The 19,531-nt window shown below is 42.1% G+C and overlaps 1 protein-coding gene across 4 annotated transcripts in view; it reads left to right on the forward strand.

Moving 5' to 3' along the window:
- The window catches only part of CUNH1orf27 (chromosome unknown C1orf27 homolog), a 52,156-nt gene extending 32,746 nt beyond the window's left edge, over nucleotides 1-19,410 (forward strand). For all 4 annotated transcript variants that reach the window (XM_019501727.1, XM_019501728.1, XM_019501730.1 and 1 more), the window contains 5 exons: nucleotides 8,106-8,234; nucleotides 9,129-9,219; nucleotides 11,260-11,445; nucleotides 17,298-17,390; nucleotides 18,999-19,410. In XM_019501727.1, the coding sequence (XP_019357272.1) occupies nucleotides 8,106-8,234; nucleotides 9,129-9,219; nucleotides 11,260-11,445; nucleotides 17,298-17,390; nucleotides 18,999-19,066 (567 nt within the window). In that variant the 3' untranslated portion in view covers nucleotides 19,067-19,410. The remainder of the gene's footprint in view (nucleotides 1-8,105; nucleotides 8,235-9,128; nucleotides 9,220-11,259; nucleotides 11,446-17,297; nucleotides 17,391-18,998) is intronic.
- The last annotated feature ends 121 nt before the right edge of the window (nucleotides 19,411-19,531 follow it).

Below are 19,531 nucleotides of genomic sequence, written 5' to 3' on the forward strand. Positions count from 1 at the left end.
TATGCTTCCTGTCTTTTGACACTTGGGGCATGCGGCACAAAACTTTTCAAACATTTTGTAAAGGCCAGGCCAGAAGACCCGCCATTTCATACATGCCTCCATGTTATTTCATCCCAGATGCCCTCCCATGGGAAGCCTGTGGGCAACCCGTAGTAGTCTCCCAATATTTGCGAGGAATAAGGATCTGACTCCTCCCCATCTTCATGCCTTTCCACCCGATAGAGGATGCCCCTTCTTACCTCATATCATGGACTCTGTCCTGCCTTCTGGTGATCCACTATTTTTTCTCCATCTTTAGCCAGTTGAGACTGCCAAATATTTTGGAATAGGGGTTGTTGTCTTTGCTCATCATGAAAATACCCCCTCACCTATCAGTTACTCTATATCTAGGTTATCTCGTTGATCCTTCTGTGGATCTCTGAAGCAGGCTGTTCTGGGATCCCTTTCCCACTCGCCCCCTTTCCTGGTGATGATTCATGCAAGGAGCTCCTCTAGATGTGGCCAATCTACTCCTAAGAGCATGGGTCAAGGTAGTATTTCAGCTAGGCCTATGGCAGTTTCTTCTGTGTGACTGAATACTGTCAGGTGAACCCTCCTTCGTTCATAAGTGTATGAAGCCCCATGAATACAGACCATGCTCACCAGGTTCTCCGGGTTCCCTAGATGAGATGGAAAAAGATCAGCCCAAGTCACTGATTGGGAACAACCGCTATTGATCACTGCAGGTACGATAGTGTCTCCTATTCTTACTTCAACCACTGGTTTGTTTTGAAAGCCTGGTCCCTTATACCAGCCAAAACTGCAATCTATTTTTTCATCGTGAGTATTATCGCCGGCAGTTTTGGTCTGGACTTTTCTTGGACGGAACTGTTAGATGTGCCCTTTTCCCCCACATCTGTAGCATGTTACTTCTCTCGAATCCCGGGTTCAGAGTTCTTGTCCCAAATTCCGAGTATTCTTTCCCCACTACAACTGGTTAGATGTTCCTTGCCAGGCCCCAGATATTAGATGGACCTCCTGAGCGGTCTCTCCTAGGGGCCTCGCCATCTTCTGCTGCAGCATAATCTTCAGCAAGTCGTAGAGTTTCTGCTACAGTCTTAGGTTCATGGTGTCGTACCCATTGCTGGGAACTACTGCTAAGATCAGTAAGGAATTGCTCTAGCACTATAACGTCTATCACTTCTGAGAGAGTATGTGTCTCAGGCTGCAACCATCTTTCTGCCAGATCTCTTAGCATCTGGGCCAGTAGATGGGGTCGAGTCCCTTCGGGGCCCTTCTTAGCCTGAAATTTCTGGTGATAAGTCTCAGAGGAAATCTCTAATCGATATAATATTGCCACCTTTATCTTCCAGTAATCTCTAGCCTCTGTCCTGTTGAGGGCACAGTAAGCCGCTTGTGCTGGTCCAATAAGAGGAGGTCTGATTCGAGCTGCCCAGCTTCCTGGGTAGCATTTTGCAGCTGTAGCCGTCCTTTCAAAGGCTTCTAGGTATGCTTCCACATCATCATCCAGAGACATACGAGGCAACCTGGTTCCGTCTCCCTCCGTCCCCATTAAGATCTGTTGTGCCTCAATGTTTTCACATAAATCTTGTCGACGAGAGAAAAGGTGGACCCTTGCTTCCACCTCGAGTCCTCATTCGCACCATCTCTTCCAGCTGGGTTTGTTTGGGGCTGGACTCAATGATCTTGCGAGGTCCCTTCCAGCCCTAATGTCTATAATGTCTTTGAAATCCTTGTAGGAGTAGCAAGGTAATACTATGAGCGTGCTGCCAGTCAGTGGGACCTTGTGTATCCATGGACTCCATCCTGCCTGGAGGTGTATGAAAGTTATTCCCGGGATACTTGAAGACATTCCCGGCCAATGCACCACTATGTGAGAGGGTTCACTTTTATCTTCATCTCCCCTCTGTATTCGCCCACCACAACTTAGATGTGAAGAAAAGAAAAGGGGATCAGTGTTCTTCAGTGTCTGAGAAGGATAAATGCCACCCAGATGTTAGTCTCACAGGGTTAATTTATTTTCAAACTAAATGTGATACAATTGTAGCAGTCTCATTAATTCTTTCAATTGGAGAACAAGCCATTATTGAGAAGGACTCTCCAGCTGGGTACACCTTTTCAACTTTGTATCTAAGTTATGCTGCTATTTGCCTCCTTAAGGATGCCTGCTATCCGCATAACTCTTTTTGTTACCGAGGGCTTGTGCTGAGAGCGGCTCCCTGCTGCTTCTTCATAGCTGGTCTCTCTGCTCTCAGGTATTAATTGTCCTCCCAGGGTAGGAAGCTTGAGGGAAGCTACTCTTAGTCCCTGTCTCTCCCCTGAGGGGGTACTGGCTCTCTCTCCCTCTCTGAGGTCCTGTCAGCTGCCTCCCGCCGCCTCACAGTGCTCCTGCAGTTGTCCGAGCCACCAGGGTCTTCCCCAGGGTGATTCCTTTTCTCCCCCTCAGCTTAAGGCATCTGTCTCCTGGCATCCTGCAATGCTCCCACACTCACCCATGCAGCAGGGTTTGCAAAGAAGTATTTTCCTTTTTCTTACTGACCTGCCACCTTTCTTGAAGTCTGTCTGTTCCAGCATGCTCCAAGATTACAGGTATGATTTTTCTTCCACCTTCTGGAGTCCTCGTGGTTTTCTTCTTTGTCTTCTGGTACCCAGAGGCAAAAATCAATGCCCACTGCCGTCTTTTATCCCCCGGTTTTCGTGGGCTAATCACCTGCACCTTTCCCTGGGTGTGTGATGTCTGCCACCTGACAGAGTTCATTGTCTGGTCAATCCTGCCCGACTCTAAGTAGCAGGGCTCCAGCCTGAGTCCCTGTTACACCACATTGTAGTAGTTTTGTCCAGCCCACATTTTTTCAATTTGTTTACAAGAAATTTTTGCAAGATCTTGTCAAAAACCTTGCTGAAGACCAGGTATGCTATATCCACAGCATTCCCTTCATCCACCCGAATAGTTACTTTGTCAAAGAAGGAGATCAAGATTGTTTGACATGATTTGTTTTTCATAAATCAGTGCTGGCTGCTTGTGATCAGCCTTTCCTCCTTCAGATGCTTGCAAATAGATTTTCTTATGATATGCTCCAGTGACTTCCCAGGTATTGAGGGGAGGCTAACTGGGTTGTAGTTTCCTGGGTCCTCCTTCTTGCCTTTTTTAAAGAGGGGCACTACACTGGCCCTTTTCCAGGCCTTGGGTACCTGGACTGTTTCATAGTTTCATAGTTCATAGTTTCATAGATTTAGGGTCGGAAGGGACCTAGTAGATCTTCTAGCCTGATCCCCCGCCAGGGCGGGAGAACAACAAAACCCCAAAACAAGAAACGGGACTCAAATGAGTCCAGCCAGGTAGGCATCCAGCCTCTTCTTAAAGACCCCCAGGGTAAGGGCCAGCACCACTTCTCTTGGAAGTTGGTTCCAGCTCTTAGCTGCCCTAACTGTGAAGTAGTTTTTGCAGATGTCCAATCTATACCTCCTCTCCATCAACTTGTGCCCATTACTCCTTGACTGTCTCCCATGACTTCATGAAGATCATTGTCAAGGGCTCTGAGATCTTCTCTGCCAGTTCCTTCAGGACCTTGGGATAAAGTTCATCTGGCCCTGCTGACTTGAATTCATACAGACTCAAGAAAGGCTCTCTGATCATCTCTCTTGTCATCTCCCCCAGCTTACCCCTTCCTTATCCAGATAATTCTTACTACGGGACTGGCAGCTTAATTTTTTTTGTGAAGACTGAGGCAAACTAGCTGTTGAGCAGATTTATCATCGCTGCAGCATCTGGCTTGTTAACAGAGAACCCACAGCTTCCTTGGTCCTTTTTGTTGTCCTTAACCTCCTTTACCAGGTGCAGCATGCTTCCTTGGTGACCTGCCGATTCTTACATTGCCTGTATGCTTTCCTTTTCCATTTGAGGCATTTTAGAAGCTCCTTTGACAGCCACTTTGGTCTCTTGCCATTCTTTTTGTGCTCCCATTGTCAGGACAGTTTTTTGGTGGGCTTCCAACACTGTGCCTCTTAAAAGCTCCTAGCCCTCCTGGGAGACTTTATCCTTCAATATGTCTTCCTGTGGTACCATGCCTGTTTAAAAACAGCAGATTTCATTTGACTCAAGGGCTTAAATCTAGTGTCCTAATTTTGCTGACCTCATGCTTTACCTGCCTCAGGATTTGGAAATTTATCATACCATGATCACTTCCTCCCAAGTTACCCATCACCTTCAAATCCTCCACCATTTCTTCCCTGTCAGTCAGGACAAGGCCCAAGATAGAAGATCCCTTAGTTGTATTCTCCAGTTTCCAGAATAGGAAGCTGTCCTCCACGCAAGTTAGGAACCAGCTTGATATTTTGGCTGATTACAGACATTAAAAAAACAAACAAAATGGTGCTTTGCTTTAAACTCGACAAGTTCCTTTCTTTTTTTTCTTCTTAAAGTCTGCGGAGAGGGGACCCAGGCCGCACTGGGATGGGGCCTGCATGCCGCATGTTTAGCGGGTGTCTTGCTCTCTCGCTTTCAAATCTCGCCTGCCACCACTTGATGCAAATGAAAAGAGATAGGCGGTAGTACCTGCTTAGCGAGAGTATGCCAAGGTTAGCATGGGTCAATGCGAAGGTCTTCTGTGGGGCTCGTCCTCCTATACCCCACTGCTTTCTGCTCAGGGCTCCGGTTGGTGCTGGTCACATGCATTTAGCTGGCCTGAGTGATTGCCCTGCAGCTCAGGCACAGAAGGAAGCAGCTGAGTTGTCTGAAGTTGGTGCATTTCAGCTGTAATTGCTGAGGTTTGCTGCAGGTTTTGGGATCACCTGGGCTTGGCCTGTGTAAAGAAACAAATAAATTAACAACTCAGATGATTGTGCCCTAGGCCCTTCTCTGGCTCTACGGGCGCTTCAATCGCCTTCCATCAGGCATTCTGTCAGACAAGGGTGGCCGCCCTGTGCTGGCTTAGCCCCTACAGATACCTGGCTCCCCCAGCAGCCTGGTTGTCTGATATCAGTCTGGAGAACTCAAATCTGTGGGGTCTCAGGTTCCTGGTCCATGGGGAAACGCAATGAGAGTCCTTATTGGACTGTGCATTCCCCCACTCCTAATATCAGTGTGGGCTTTCATAGGGGTATCCAGGCTGGTATGAGCCAATCCAGTCCCTTGTGTACCCCCACCTGCCCTGCTGCTGCTGGTAAGTGTTAGGTGTTCCTGAGGGGCTCATTATCCCCTGCAGCTGCTTCCTTCAGACCCCAAGCAACACTCTGCACCGGCTGCATGTTCTTCCTTGGGCCTGTGGTTCTGATCTCTGCCCTGATTTAGGCACAGGGCTCAGGAAATGCCTGCTGTGTGCTGGCTGCCTGTCTGGCAGTGCCACGGGGCTTGACCCAAGAGCTGAGGCTTGCCGTTTCCCTGTGAGTCCAGCAGGGGATCAGCCGAGTGTGCCGGCAGCCTCTATTCTGGTAAGCACAGGGCTCTGCTGGGCCCCTACTGCAGTCTGTAAGCAGCCTGTTGCAGGACACTGAAGTGCCCTGCTCCTAGAAAGAGGGACAGGTGCTGGTTGCCGGGGCAACCACAGTTTGGTCAGCTGACCAGAAGGGGGCAGGGCTGGGCCTATATAAACAAGCCCAGCTGAGGCCAGAGGCAGTTCCCCGCTAACATCCAAGGGAGAAGGATCTCTGCTGGAGCAAGCAGCGTAGAGAAGCCCGATGGCCTGAGCAGCTTTGCTTCAAAGATGCTGGGTGAAGAAAGTCCTGGTAGGGAGTGGAATGATGATTAGCCAGGTGGCTTACAGATTGCGTTTTAGCCAGGAGGCTTAGTTTGAGTTGTAGCCGATTGGCTTATGGTTTTGCTTTGTTGTTACACCGGAGGACCAAGTGAGGCTGTAGGGGTTGGAGGAGGCTTCATAGGAGCTCCACGGTAATGTGGGGTCTCCTGGTGCCAGAGAGGGTGCAGCTTTTTGGGGGTGTATCGACCCCAGCCCCAGTGTGGGCAGTGTCATGAGAGAAGGCCCCAGTGCGGGCGCAGGTGAGAAGCCCAGTGGGGCACAAGACCCGAGGAGGGGTCTGGGCCAGGCACGGCTACGGCCACCTGAGCCTCGGTGAGAAGCCCAGTGGGGCATAAGACCCGAGAAGGGGTTCTTGGGGGGCCAGGCATGGCTACAGCCACCTGAGCCTCAATTGTGGGATTGTGAGAAACCCCAGAGTGGGCGAGGGTGCGGAGCCAGGCCCCAGAGCGGGCGAGGGCTGCAGGAGAAGCCAGGGAGCACCCGAGAGGGCACAGGCAGATAGGGAGATGAGCCAGAGAGCGTCTGTGAGGGCACGGGTAATGGAGACGAAGCAGAGAGCCCGGGAGGTCCCGGGTGACTGTAGGGCCCATGCGTAGCCCCAGAGGTTAGAGTGCACTGTGTCACCGAAGGCAGGGCACGGACTGGGACATCTCAAGGCACTGTGCCAAAGAGGGTAAAAAGGCAGCCTCCCTTTTACTACATTAACATCAAAGACGTGGCGGGCGAGATAAAGAGGGTGCATGGAAACCGATTTGGCACGGTAGGTAGGGGATGCTACGGGAGTTCACGGCACCCCTAGGTCCTGTCCTGCCACACAGCCTTTATGTTTGGCTGTATTGTTCTTCCACCAGATATCCAGAAAATTGAAGTCTCCCATCAGTACCATCCCATAGCTCTTTGATAAATTTGTCTGTTCCTTGAGAAGTGCCTCTTTGACTTCCTCTTCTTGATTTGGTGGCCTATAATGAATCCCCACCATTATATTGTTGCTGCATTTTTTACCCCTCACTTTCACCCAAATGCATTCTGCTTTGCCGTCTTCCTCCTGATCCAGGGAACAATTGTGCGTGTGTTTGACATACAAGGCAACACTATCACTTTTTTCCCAATCCTGTCCTTCAGCAACGGTGTAACCCACTGTTGGCATTACAGTCATAAGAGCTGTCTCACGTGGTCCCAGTGATACCAATCAGATCACAGTTCTTTTTACAGGTTGCATCTTCCAGCTGTTGTTTATTTCCCATATTTTTTGCATTTATACACATGCATTGGGTGTATTTCACATTTTGACTTACTTGCTTCTCTTTTGCACCACTTGTTGCAGTCCTGTAGCTCTCTGGCCCTTTCCCAGAGTTAAGTTGCTTTGAGTCCCTTCCCCTCTGTACTACATGCTCAATTGCTTGAGGGTTTTGATGTTCATCCCCTGTGACACCTAGTTTAAAGCCCTTCTTACTGGGTTGGCCAGACAACACCATCTGCTCAATGTAGATATTGTAAATTAGATGTACTGCTTACAGTAAATATACAAACTTTCTGTAACTTAAAACAGAGTTTCAAATCGTAGCATACAAATTAAATTACTAGAAATGCTGTATTGATATTAGCAGCAAAGCTTTTAAATAAAAATCATGTTAATTCTGTACCCTGAGCGTATACCAAAAAGTATGTATTATTCTGTTTGTAAAAACAATAGAGACTAAGATGTAAGAACCAACAGAGGGAGCTTAATTATCTGACAAGTGCTGTTTTGATAGCAGTGCTAGATATACCTCTTGTGACTTTGTTTACTGATGACAGATAAGTGTATTAATTGCAAGAAATTGAGGGCATTTTTAGCTTTTGAAAGCACCTGGTACTGTGTTACATGCATTTGTATAAATGCCAAAATGCGTGTTAGCACTGAGAAAATGGTGGTGGCATGCTTTTGAACTAAAGCACGTCAAAGGTATTTTAGTTCAAAAGTACTCCATCGCCATTTTCTGCATGCTGACATGCATTTCCCTGTTTATACAAATGTAAGAGATGCAGCGTCACTTTGCATGCGGAGCTGACTTGATTAATTGAGTCTGCTTTGACATGCTGGATCTTTGGCACGTTGCAGCATGAAAAGGTATGTGTATAAGTGCCCTGAGTTCCTGAAAAAACAGAAAATTCTTATGAGCTGGAAAAGGAGGTCCCTTATGTTTATTGCTTTTGTAAATTAAGGACTTTGAATGGGGCTGGGAGGGGCAATAACATCAATTTTTAAAATTAACATGATAAAATTAATGTGATATCAGAAAGTGGCTTTCTTATTGATACTACAGATTCATAGCTAAGATTAGAACCGAAATGTTTTTTTCTTTTCAGTCCCAGAGTTCAAGTCACAGATCCACAGCTACTGTCCAGGTCTGCAGAGGCTCCATAAATCTTAAAGGTGCTATCAAATGTAGAGCTTACATTCATAATAACAAACCAAGAGTTAAAGATGCAATCCAGGTATTGAATTAAGTAATTATATTCCTTTCTTTTGAAGCATTTGCTTTTTAGTCTTTCTGAAATATTTTACTGAAATCCTAAAATTTATTGAACTAAGTTTCCCTTTGGTAGATTGGTAATCATAGGGTTGGAAGAGACCTCAGAGATCATCTGGTTCAACCCCCAACATTTTCAGTCTCCCCTGGTCTCCCATGTGACAGGTAGTGATACTTACCACTATACTAACATGAACTAACAGGCCCACACTAATATACTGGCATGGATCAGCTAATAACAGGCCCACACAGTCTAGAATTTTAAGAATTATTTTGTATATAACATCAGTGTTAAAAGCCTTTAATTTCATGTATTCCAGTGTGACACTGTGTGTGTGTAAGACATAAACCAATGACCTTTTTATTTACAAAATGGAACCCCAGTAATTTTGGTGGAGGGGTGTATCTGAGGACAGCATTTGACCTGATGCTTCACAATTATGTGAGCAGCCCTGAACACTGTATGGATGTGAATTAAATCAGTCTCTCAAAATAATTTTGGAAACAGACAAAGTATTTTTAAAGAGAGTCCCAATATGTCTAAGATGATAAAGGAAATCTTTGTACAACTCAGGCTTTCAGGATCTTTGCCCTAATTTTTTATGTCAATTTAAGCTTATTTTATAAAATGCTATAGTATGATGATTTCAATAATGCTGGTGATTTTATCATAGTACTGTGCTAGAGGGTTTTTTGGTCAGGCCTTTTTATTATTGGCTTTACATTTTTATATTGTTGTAGAGGTGAACTGTATGCATAGAACGGACTCGCCAACACCCACATGGTTGTTTTTTGCTAATTATAAATCATTCAGATATGGTTTTTGCATCACTTATATTCCTGCTTTTGATCCTTGCAGGCTTTGAGAAGAGATATAATAAACACACTCTCAGACCGTTGTGAAATATTGTTTGAAGACCTGCTTATAAATGAAGCACCTGGCAAAAAAAGTAGGACTTTAAAGAGAAAACAAAATACTTTGTAATATAGTTTGCTTTACTGATAGTCAGCAGGAATCAGTCTGAAGTACTGAAATCTGAATGTAGTCAAAGAAGATTAAAAATGCATTTGGCAGCACAGTTATTTTACAAGTGACTGGTGGGGCAGAAAAGGATGAACTAGTTAAGAAAGATTTTTTTCGAGTTCAAATATTGTTCTTAAGGACTATTTTTTTTCTCTCACAGCTGTTATTGACTAGCTTCTGGATACAGCAGAGCTTCAGGTTTTATTCTTTCCTTTGCTCTGCAGACCAAGAATTTAATGACACGTGCTGTAGTCAGAGATTCAGCATTAAGGTGTCGTTATACGGAAGAATTTTAACACTTAGAAATGAAGTGATAAGTTTTGTGATGTTCCTGCTGGACAGTAAAAATTTAGAAGTACATAAGAACTTTGCTAGATTGAAAAAGAAATTGGGCACTTACCTGGATAACAAGAATATCCAGATTTATAACAAATCATGACTAAAAAGTTGTATTAAATCTCTTGCTTCATGGATTCTGCCAACCTATAACTGTTTAGCAACCTGAATGAAATCGTATGTGGCTGATATGGCGTAATATAGTTTGGCAACCTCTTCCTGTTTTCCTAACTAGATCTAGAAACATAGTCACTCTCTTGTCAATGTCCTCAGTATTATCATGTGTCAGTTTTGTATACTGGTGGGTTTTAAAAATAATGATAAGCCTCTAAAGTCAAGTCATATCAGTTCAGTTTTTTGAATGAATGGCTACAAGTTTTGTATTCAGTTCAAGGCTGGAAATATAAATATTCCATAAATTAATTTTTTTGTAAAAGTAATTTTTTGCTCTTGATTATAAACCTGAGCTGCCCAACTTTGGTGTAGCCAGGGGCTACAGGCCTTCAAGGTCTGCCACTGTGTACTGCATGGTAAACCCTTCCCCCTCCACCCTACTCCTACTACACTGTATCATTGCTGCTGTGCTACACTCTGTGGGGTCCATGGGTTCTCCTGAGCCCACCCACTGTGGACTCCCCAGGCATGTGGGCAGGGAGCAAAAGCTAGAGGAGGAAAAGAAAGCCTGGCAAACATGGTGGCAGCAGCAGCAGGTTGATAATGTGGGGAGTGAATCCTGGGGGCTGCAGGATATCCCTGTAATAAAGCATGAGAACATACTCTACTACCTCTGGTGATTCATGCTCAGATTACCCTTCAAGATCAATTATTTTGTGACCACTGTAGGGATTTTAGAAGACCATCCTTTTTAAAGCAACAAGTAATGTATTATCGGGTGTTTGAAAAGAGAAACACTGAATGAAGGGAAAACTGTATGCTGTTAATACTGTGTTCATCACCAACTTTAGGATACCATTATGTGTGCAAAAATGGAATAAGTACATGGTAAAAATCTAATATCAAAAGATACTAGATTTACCCAAATAACCTTGTCTGCCTATGTCCTTAGACCAACATGGCTACAACCTATAACTCTAGTAAAAATTGTGATTTATCAGGTGCATGCAGTCTTCCATTTTCTCTTTAGGTGGCACTTGTGCTCTGTGCCATCTAACTACTGCACAGGAAAACCACATGCTTGCAATCCTTTCTGATGCTGAAACTATTTTTTTATAAAACACTCTTATCACCAACATACCCATTGGTTCCTTGGGTCTCTCTTTGAAAGATAAAGGGTCTAGTCAACATTCTTGATTTATCATCACATCTGAAGGTCATTTGTCTCCTTCAGGACCAGTGAAAAGTGTTATATAAAACCTATTTAATTTCAGTTAGTAGGCATATAATTTATTTTATAAATATGAGTGGCCAGAATTTCTAAGGCACAGTGAAAAAGAAGTTATCTGAAGTATGTGAAATCAGTTTTTTTGTTCCAGGTAAATGTCAGATAGTTCTTATGCAGTAGGGGTTTTTTTTGTTTTGTTTTTATCTAGTGAATGCAGATTACAACAAGGTTTTCAGAATAGCTAGTAGCTGCCTTAGTTTTTTTAAATTTCCTTTCTTTCTTTTATAGATCTCAAGAGGGAGTATCATGCTTTGCCTCAGAGAGTGTTTGCCCCCATTGCTGGATCCAGTGTGACACTATGTGATTATAAATTTGGAGATGAGTCAGCTGGGGAAATCCAAGAGCGGTTTGTTGAGATGCTGGATCAAGCTGTGCATGCTGACGACATACATGTAGCAGAAGAAATGAACATGGGTAAATATAGCATCTTGAGTTAAAAACTAAGCTATAATAGGGATTGCAGAATAGTTGATTGATGGTACAGACTGATTATACAGGAAAAGCTCTGTTATCCGGCATCCCCTTGGAATGGGGGATGCCGGATAACAAAATATGCTGGTTAACTGAGTGGCCCCGGCTGCCGCTTTTCCCGCCACATCTGGAGCATTCCTCCGCCCCTCCTGTGGCATCGCCGTCCCTCCCACCTCATTGCCACCCGTCCTGCAGGCCCTGCGGGTCCCGCGGGACAGGAAGGCAGGCCCCACACAGCCCCATGTAGCCCGTTATGCTCCCAGGCCATGGGGGCTCGGCAGCACAGGCTGCTTTGTCCCCGGCCGTGGGGGCTCAGAGAAACTGGAAGTGCTGCGGTGGGCACTTTCAGTTTCACTTTATCTTACAAGCCAGCATGCCAGTTAGTAGAGCATGCTGGCTTGTAAGATGTCAGATAACGCAGCTTTTACTGTACTAATGTTCATGGTGTGTAGCTAAAATATACCTGCTGATTACATTTTAAACATGCTTGTAAGAGAAAAATTAGATGTAAGGAGAAGTGTGTATAGGTAGGGAAGGGAGGGAGGTCTTGTTTTGTTTTTCTTTTTCTCCCTGACATTTAACAGCTTAATGTGTGCTCACTTGTGCGCATGTGCACACTCACTCTTCTTTTTTTCTTCTTTTAATTTGTCTGTCAAATGTGATGTGGGAGACGCTTGCTTTCTTTGTCTCTGTCTAATATAACATTTAATATCCTGTTAAGCATTCAAACTGTTAGCCTTTCTTTTTTCCCCCTGAAGCCAAGATTAAAAAAAAAAAAAAAAAGGTTGGTCTCTTCCCATAGTTTACACTGATGTTTTGTAATATGTTGAAAGATCTTAACTGCTTTTGTTTTCTCAGAGCTACTGTTTTATTGCTTGAAAACGGAATATTTTGAATAGAGGAAGTGCGGTGTATTGCTGCAATTCCACCTATATTGATTTAAATGTACCCTAGAAGACAATTAATTTTACTGAGTCCCATGTTTTATTTTGTGAATTTCAAAACCAGCTAGAAATTTCTCGATCCATTCTAAATTGATTGAAATGTACCTGTTTGAATTAGATTGATTGATAGTGAAATGATCATGAGTGGAGAGAGCCGGGGTGAATTTTGTTCAAGAGTACTAAATCAGGAATTAATTAAAACACAGAAAGCAAACATTTTACTAACATCTCTAATACATTTTATTGTTCTTAATCATTTTAAAACTAATAAAAAGGTAATTTTTGATAGCTTAGCAAAATACAGGTTGTACTGTTGTCATAGATCTTGATCGTATTGACAGTATTGTGTTTTTAGAGAGGGACACATGATCCCTGTCTCTCAGTTTACAACACGGGTGGCCAGTCTACAGCCCATATGCCTCAAGTGGCACAGGCAACCTCTGCGTGGCACACAGTAGATCAAGGAGAGGGGACAGACAGTGTGGTGGCAGATTGGCATAGGAAACAGAAAGCAGAACAACAGATTGGGAAGAGGGAGCAGGAAGAAGAAAGTAGAGCAAGATTGTGCAAGGGAAGGGGATATTAGTGGGTTCAGGGCTAATTTGTGGCATGCCTGACAAAAAGTCCCTCACTGGTTTACAATTAGATATCATCATCATAACAGCTTGTCAGAGAAAATGAAGAAAATGTGTATGATAGTCACAAATTCTGAGGCTCTGGTTCCATTGACAGACAAAAGTGAATTCCAGGTAGTCTTTTTATTTTATAAACTACCAGTTGCCCATCAGGAATGATGGCGTGCAGGCGGGAATGGAGCAGTGCCACACATCACCCCGTGCCGCTGCTGCCTGCTGGGGGGTGGGGTAGAGCTTGCCTCGCTGCCCCCCTTGGCCAGCACCCTCCAGGGAGCAGGGCCGGGGGGTGGGGGGCGGTGACGCCAGCAGTGCTGGCCTTGCCCCCCTGCTCCATACCTGCCATCATGGTGGCATTGTGATTGGCTGCTAAGACAACCAATCAGAGTGTGAATAAAGCGTTATTGACAGACAGACAGACTTTTATCATATTAGAATAATTTCATGTTTGTGGAGTAAGAAAGGTGTGTTTAAAATAAATCAAAATAATACATTAATATATTTCTGTAACTATACACTTAGGAAAGCTGAAAACTTCTTAACTAGAGCCTTTTAGAAAAAAATATTGAAAAGACTACTGTTTCTAAGACGGAATTAATTCAAGTTTGTTTGATAGAATATGTATCAATCTGATATCAGGTTTATTAGGAGACTATTACTCCTAGCTGACTTCTCACCTGTATTTTAAGAATATTCAAATTCAGCTTTCTTGTGGGGTTAGTCTTTAACAATTTATGAGGCATAACATGCTACATTCTTCTGTACTCAGGCTGTCTTAAAGTATAGTTCTCAGCCTGAAGCAGGAATTGTTCAGTGTTAAATGTGAAGACAGAATAATTTAATTATTTATGATGTCGGTGCATATCAAGTGCTTTCACATAAACTGTTCAAAGAGTAATTTTTGCATAATTTTTATGGCATGAAAGAAGTTTGGGTGACAAGTAAATTATGATTAAAATAAGTTGTTTTTCAAAGCTAACCTATATTATTAAAACAGTAATTAATGCAATGAAATAATGCAGAGTTTCAGTTGATTTTTATCATCACTTCCGGTTTGTACATAGTACTCATACTGTAGTAGATACAATCCTTGAAATATCGTTTTGAACAAAAAGACCCATTATGAAAATCCATTTAAGGCTCCTTACTATTGCAATAGCACAATATTTATTATCAAAATCGGAAAGAATAACAACAAACTCGTGTTTAAAAATCTCTTTTTAAAAGAGAGTTCAGTTAATATGGGACAAATTTAAAAATGTTCTTTTTTTCAGAAGTGGCATTCTTCATAGTTATTGATAATACTAGCTCTTCCCATTCATGCTTATGAGTGCATTTTTGCCATATCTTGCTTCTGATGGAAGCTCCCTACTAATGACCAATACCCATGTATCCAATTTTAAGATTTTTAAATAAGAATAGTAAGTAAAAGTAGCCAATCAAGTCATTAACGGTTGTAAGACTAGTTCAAAGGTAATGTAGCATGAGCAATTGTTGCAGTAATAATTGGCTTAAATAAATCCCAGTTCCTGGTATCAAGGGACTAAATATGCTGAGTGGGTAAAGGCAAATAAGATTTCAGTTGTAATCTCTTACCCTTCACTTGTTCTTTGTTAGTAAATTTAAAAATTATTGAAGGTAGAGACACGTCATTCTGGTTTGGAAAATTAAACACATTTATACTAGTGCTGCTTTCAAATTTGGGTGTTTGCATTGCATTTGCATTGCATGACCGGAATAGGTCATTAGGTAGAGTCTCTTTTTGGTTATCTGTCACTGCTGAGCTAAAATACATCCTGTGTAAACCTATTGGTCTGTGGGAGAAAAACAAGAAATGCTTTTTTTAAAAAGATAATTTGCATGACATTTAAATGACTCATGGTTTTTGTAAACATCTATGAGAGAGCTTATCATACAGTTGACACATCTCAGAAGCCACCAGTCTGAACTCCCCAAATCCCGTTTATATTCCTGCTGATGTAATGTGGAAGGACATCTGTATGAATCAGCATGGTGGAGGTCATGCTTTGTATTGCTCAGCAGTGAGTCCTCTGGATAACTGATGGTCATATGGCTAACACAGCCTTACATTGGAGGCTCCATTTGTATTCAGAGATTGGTCTTGCATTTATGTACTGGTTGTATGTGTGTAACTTCTTTATTTCCAGTACTACTGAGAGCCTACCTGTAGTTAGCCTGTGTCTTAAATTAAGAAGTAGGTTAATTCTTAAGAATTTTAAATTAAGATGTCAGTTCTGCTATGCTTATGACCCTGTCTATACACGTTATGTCTATTGCACAATTACTGGCTATATGTGTAAACTAGTTACCTGCCTTAAAAAAAATTCAGAGATCCAATCGTATCTGAAGTTATGGTTTGAAAATGTGGAATAACTTTTTATAGTTGGTTTCTGTTCAGCTTTAATTTGCATGTGTAGGCAGTCTGTGGGGGAGATAACAGCTGCTGCAGTCTCCCAGGTGCTGGGGAGCACAATGTACTACTGGGGCTGGGAGATCATAGCCCATGTGGTCTCCCAGCTTCAGAGGTGCGGTGGTGCTCCATGCATTTCCATGGCTAGGAGACTATTGCAGTGTCCCATTCAGTGCCCTATTCATCTGCCAACTACTTCTAAACACACTTTAGTATTCAACATTCAAGTTTTTCAAGCACATAAAGTTCCACTTCTGTGCATACCCGGAAGTGCAGTCTTTACAAGGCTGAACATCTTAGTGCTGTGCTTGCACCTAAACCTTGTCAGGATCCAGAAATCTGGCATTCCTCTCTGCCCTCTTTCATTGGCTTGAACCACTCAGTCTTACCAGAGCATGCTTACCAGATCAGGATCTTCACAAACCCATTGACTGCTGCCCTTTCTTTTCAAAACCCAGGGAGGAGGACGTGGACTCTTTTGGCCTCTTTATCTTTTGGTGTAGTGTTAGAACACTTGGTTTATCTTGGAGTTGGGAAACCTAGGATTCCCTTCTGTGTTGAGGCCCTTGAAACCACATCTTCTGCCTCTCATGAGAGAGCTCTAACCACCAGGCTTATGTTCATCTGGTTTGGGGTGGTTTTCCACCCACCCTTTTGAAAGCTGTGATACTAAGCAGGAAAGAATTCAATAATCCTAGGCCCAAAGAGAGCATAAGACTTGTTGTTAGGGCATACAACTGGGAAAGGGGAGTCCAGTGTTTCAGTCCCTTTTCCAGGGTGTTTGTGTATTTTTTTTTATATGAAATAGTCATAAAATACATGATCCTTATAACAGGGACTGGAACCTTAGACTCCTCCCTGAAGAATGGCCTGAACCATTAGGTTAAAGTCATGCTCCTATACTTGCTCTGACTCCCTGACATACTTTTTATGTGCAGTGGAATCATTTCAACATGAAGTATCAAATTCCCCTATTTCAGAGTGATGTATATCTTTGTGAGGAGCACTCTTTTGTGAAGTGCAAAAAAAGTTTGGATTTCCTCAGGGAAAGGAGATGAACCCAAGTTTTCAACATCCTATCTGAGTGCCCTCATCAATCACCTTTTGCATGTAAGGTTGGCAGTGCCACTAGCCTACTCTTCCTTCTGGTGACTGTTTTAAAAGGAAGGAATGGCACCCACTCCATTTTGGAGGGTGGATGGTGAGAGAACGGCGTAAACTTTTAGGAAAGAATACCAGATTGTGAAAGGCAAGCAAGAGGAAAGCACCTTGCAGTAAGTAGCACCTAAACTAGGGAGGGGTAGGAATAAGATGTGCTTCTGCCTTCAGCATTTTCTTACCAACTAGCTTGGGCAGCTAGCTGTCTTTTGGATCCTATTCAGAATCGCCTATCTTCCTAAATATGGGAAGAATCTAAGGCATCTGGCCGCCTAACTCCAAGATTGGGATTCCACTCTGGAGACTGGGATCTTTTGCCCGTTTTGAAAATGAAACCTGGGCTCCTCATTTCATTTGTTTTCAACATTTTACAACTTGTCTTTGAAGCCCCTAGGATTCTGCTGGTGCTGTATTTCTGTCAGTAGTATTACTATAATATCAATATAAGTGATACTAGTATCACTTATAATGAATTGGTTTGTCACATTAGTAGTTGATCAAGAATTGTGTGCACCTTAATCTATTTGGGATTATTTTGATCATGAGTATACGTACGTGTGTGTGTGTGTTTTAAAAATGGTTGAAGTAATGAACATGTTTCACTAAACTTTTTTCTTAACCTTTATTTAGTTGATATTAATCCAATTATGGACAACACGGATGATGCGCAGCAGAAGAAACTAACAAAAGCAACAGTGTTGTTAAAACTTCAACAAAACTTGGGTATGTCACCTCTAGAGATCCTATGAGATTAGGAAAATATTTTGCTTTTTCAGTATCATTTATTCTTACAATATCAGTAGTAACTACCTCACATGGAAGTAGCAAAACAAAAATAATTTAAGATTTAAAACATAGGACTAGAAAATGATGAAATAGATTTAGACTTACTCTTTGAGCTTAAATTGAATACCAGTCTTCTTGCAAAGAATGTTAGGGACTTTTGCCTTGTTTGTCTTACTCATTAAGGGCTTGGTCCTACAGAATACTGACCCCACTGCCACTGATATAATAAATGACTTAAGCACATGCTTAACATTTAAACACCTGGTCCTGCTGACTGGAGTAGGAGTACTTGAATATTTAGCTTGTGTTTTAGGGCCAGCATACTCAGTACTGTATATGATTAAGTTCCAAGTGCACAGCACAACAAAGAGACTTTAATGATGAGCACAACAGCATAACAGTGGTAATTTTAAGTAGAGCCTTTTTAATTTAATAGTCTTTAAAAATATTTTCTCAATTGGGAGTAACAGGTGCTTGGTGGTTCTGAAAAACAATAGCCAACAAACAGGAGGCCAAATCATCTTCAAAACAAATGATATAAGTAATCCTCTCCTTTTCTGGGAAGCCCCAGGTTTCCTGCTCTTTTCTAAATTAAAGGCAGTTAGGAGGCTTGAGTCAAGGTGTTGAATAAGTGTATACATTTAGAGTAAAAGGCACATTAGCACCTGCTGCTAACCAAATTGACATGTTACACTGCCAGTGAATTCCAGCTTTTCTAGGTTATGTAGCAGCAGTAAGAAAATCTGATGAAGAAAAGACCTTGTATCTGTAGGAGTCAGTAATCCAGCTGTGAAACTCCTGGGGCAAACAGTGAATTTCTCTCTTTCCTAGAATCTTTATAGAAATCTTCTCTTTTTAACTAAGACTTTTAGGGTCAACCCTGAGTTACACTTCTTATTTGAGTAATCAACTGAACAACTCTTACAGCAACTTTAAATCAACTTCAATATTAAATTTGTTTTACCTGTCATAATACATGGGTTTACTTTAACTGAAGAAGTACAACAGCTATATTTTGGTTCTGTTTATAAATTTTTATTTGCGACAGCACTTCATTTTAATCGGTAGGAAGATGAGATCTCCAGGGTGATTTTTAAGTTTTACTACATCTGCTCCCAGTCCCTTTTGTATTAAAAAGATTTAGTTAATTTCTTGGAATTTAGGTTTATGTTTATGCTGCTCCTTCACATGACATCATTTAATCTGAGTTAGTTCGCTAATGTCAAGAAATAGTGCAGGTTTGGTGCATTAGATTTTATGGGCCAGTACACCAAATAGGTGTTAATAAAAAGCACAGTCAATTGGATCTCTGAAAGACTTCTTTCTTTATAGGTCATTTGTATAATAAATTGAATTTATGTTGCTATACAATATAGGCTGATATTTAAACACGTTAGTGCTTGACCAGCATTGCTTTCTCAAAAGAGCTGTTTTCAGTGTTGTTTATTGTTCTCTCATTTTCCTTTACTCTGTTCCCACCCTATCTTCTGGCGATTTATGCTGTTGCCTTCACACACTGAAAATGTGTTTTCTTTATCATTTTAGGTGTGGTAATGGGGACTGTAATCGCAGTCATTGCAGTTGCCTTCTCTTTTAGCTACTTCAGTGACTAGACTGCAAGCAAAAGCAGAAGTCTGATCCTCATGGGGAAAAAAATGACCAGTATTCATATCTGTACAAAATAGAAACCTGTAGATTAAATATCAGTAATGTAATATGTTACCTAAAAATCACAAGTAATGTGCATTGTAAATGGTAGTGATGCATGCAGCTCCTTGTTTTAACATGCAAAATAGTGAAGGTGGGTCCAATTTCAAGGAAATTAGAGCTCTGTATTGTTGATGGGGAAATTACCTATAAAATAGCTTCTTATCCAGAAAGAATGATCTTTTTAAAAGTAAATTTCCTTTTTCCTGGTAGCTTCTATTAAAGATTATATATTAAGAGACTTTATCAAGGCTGGTAAAGCTTAACATTTGCCTTATTTGAGGAACCTCATTTGGCAGGTCCTGGATTTGACACTAATATGTTAAATTGCTATTAGATTACAAGAGAGAAATCCTGGCCACCTCAAGTCA

Source organism: Gavialis gangeticus, unplaced genomic scaffold (genome assembly GCF_001723915.1).
Source record: "Gavialis gangeticus isolate Ggan-Ray unplaced genomic scaffold, GavGan_comp1, whole genome shotgun sequence".
Classification (NCBI taxonomy): domain Eukaryota; kingdom Metazoa; phylum Chordata; order Crocodylia; family Gavialidae; genus Gavialis; species Gavialis gangeticus.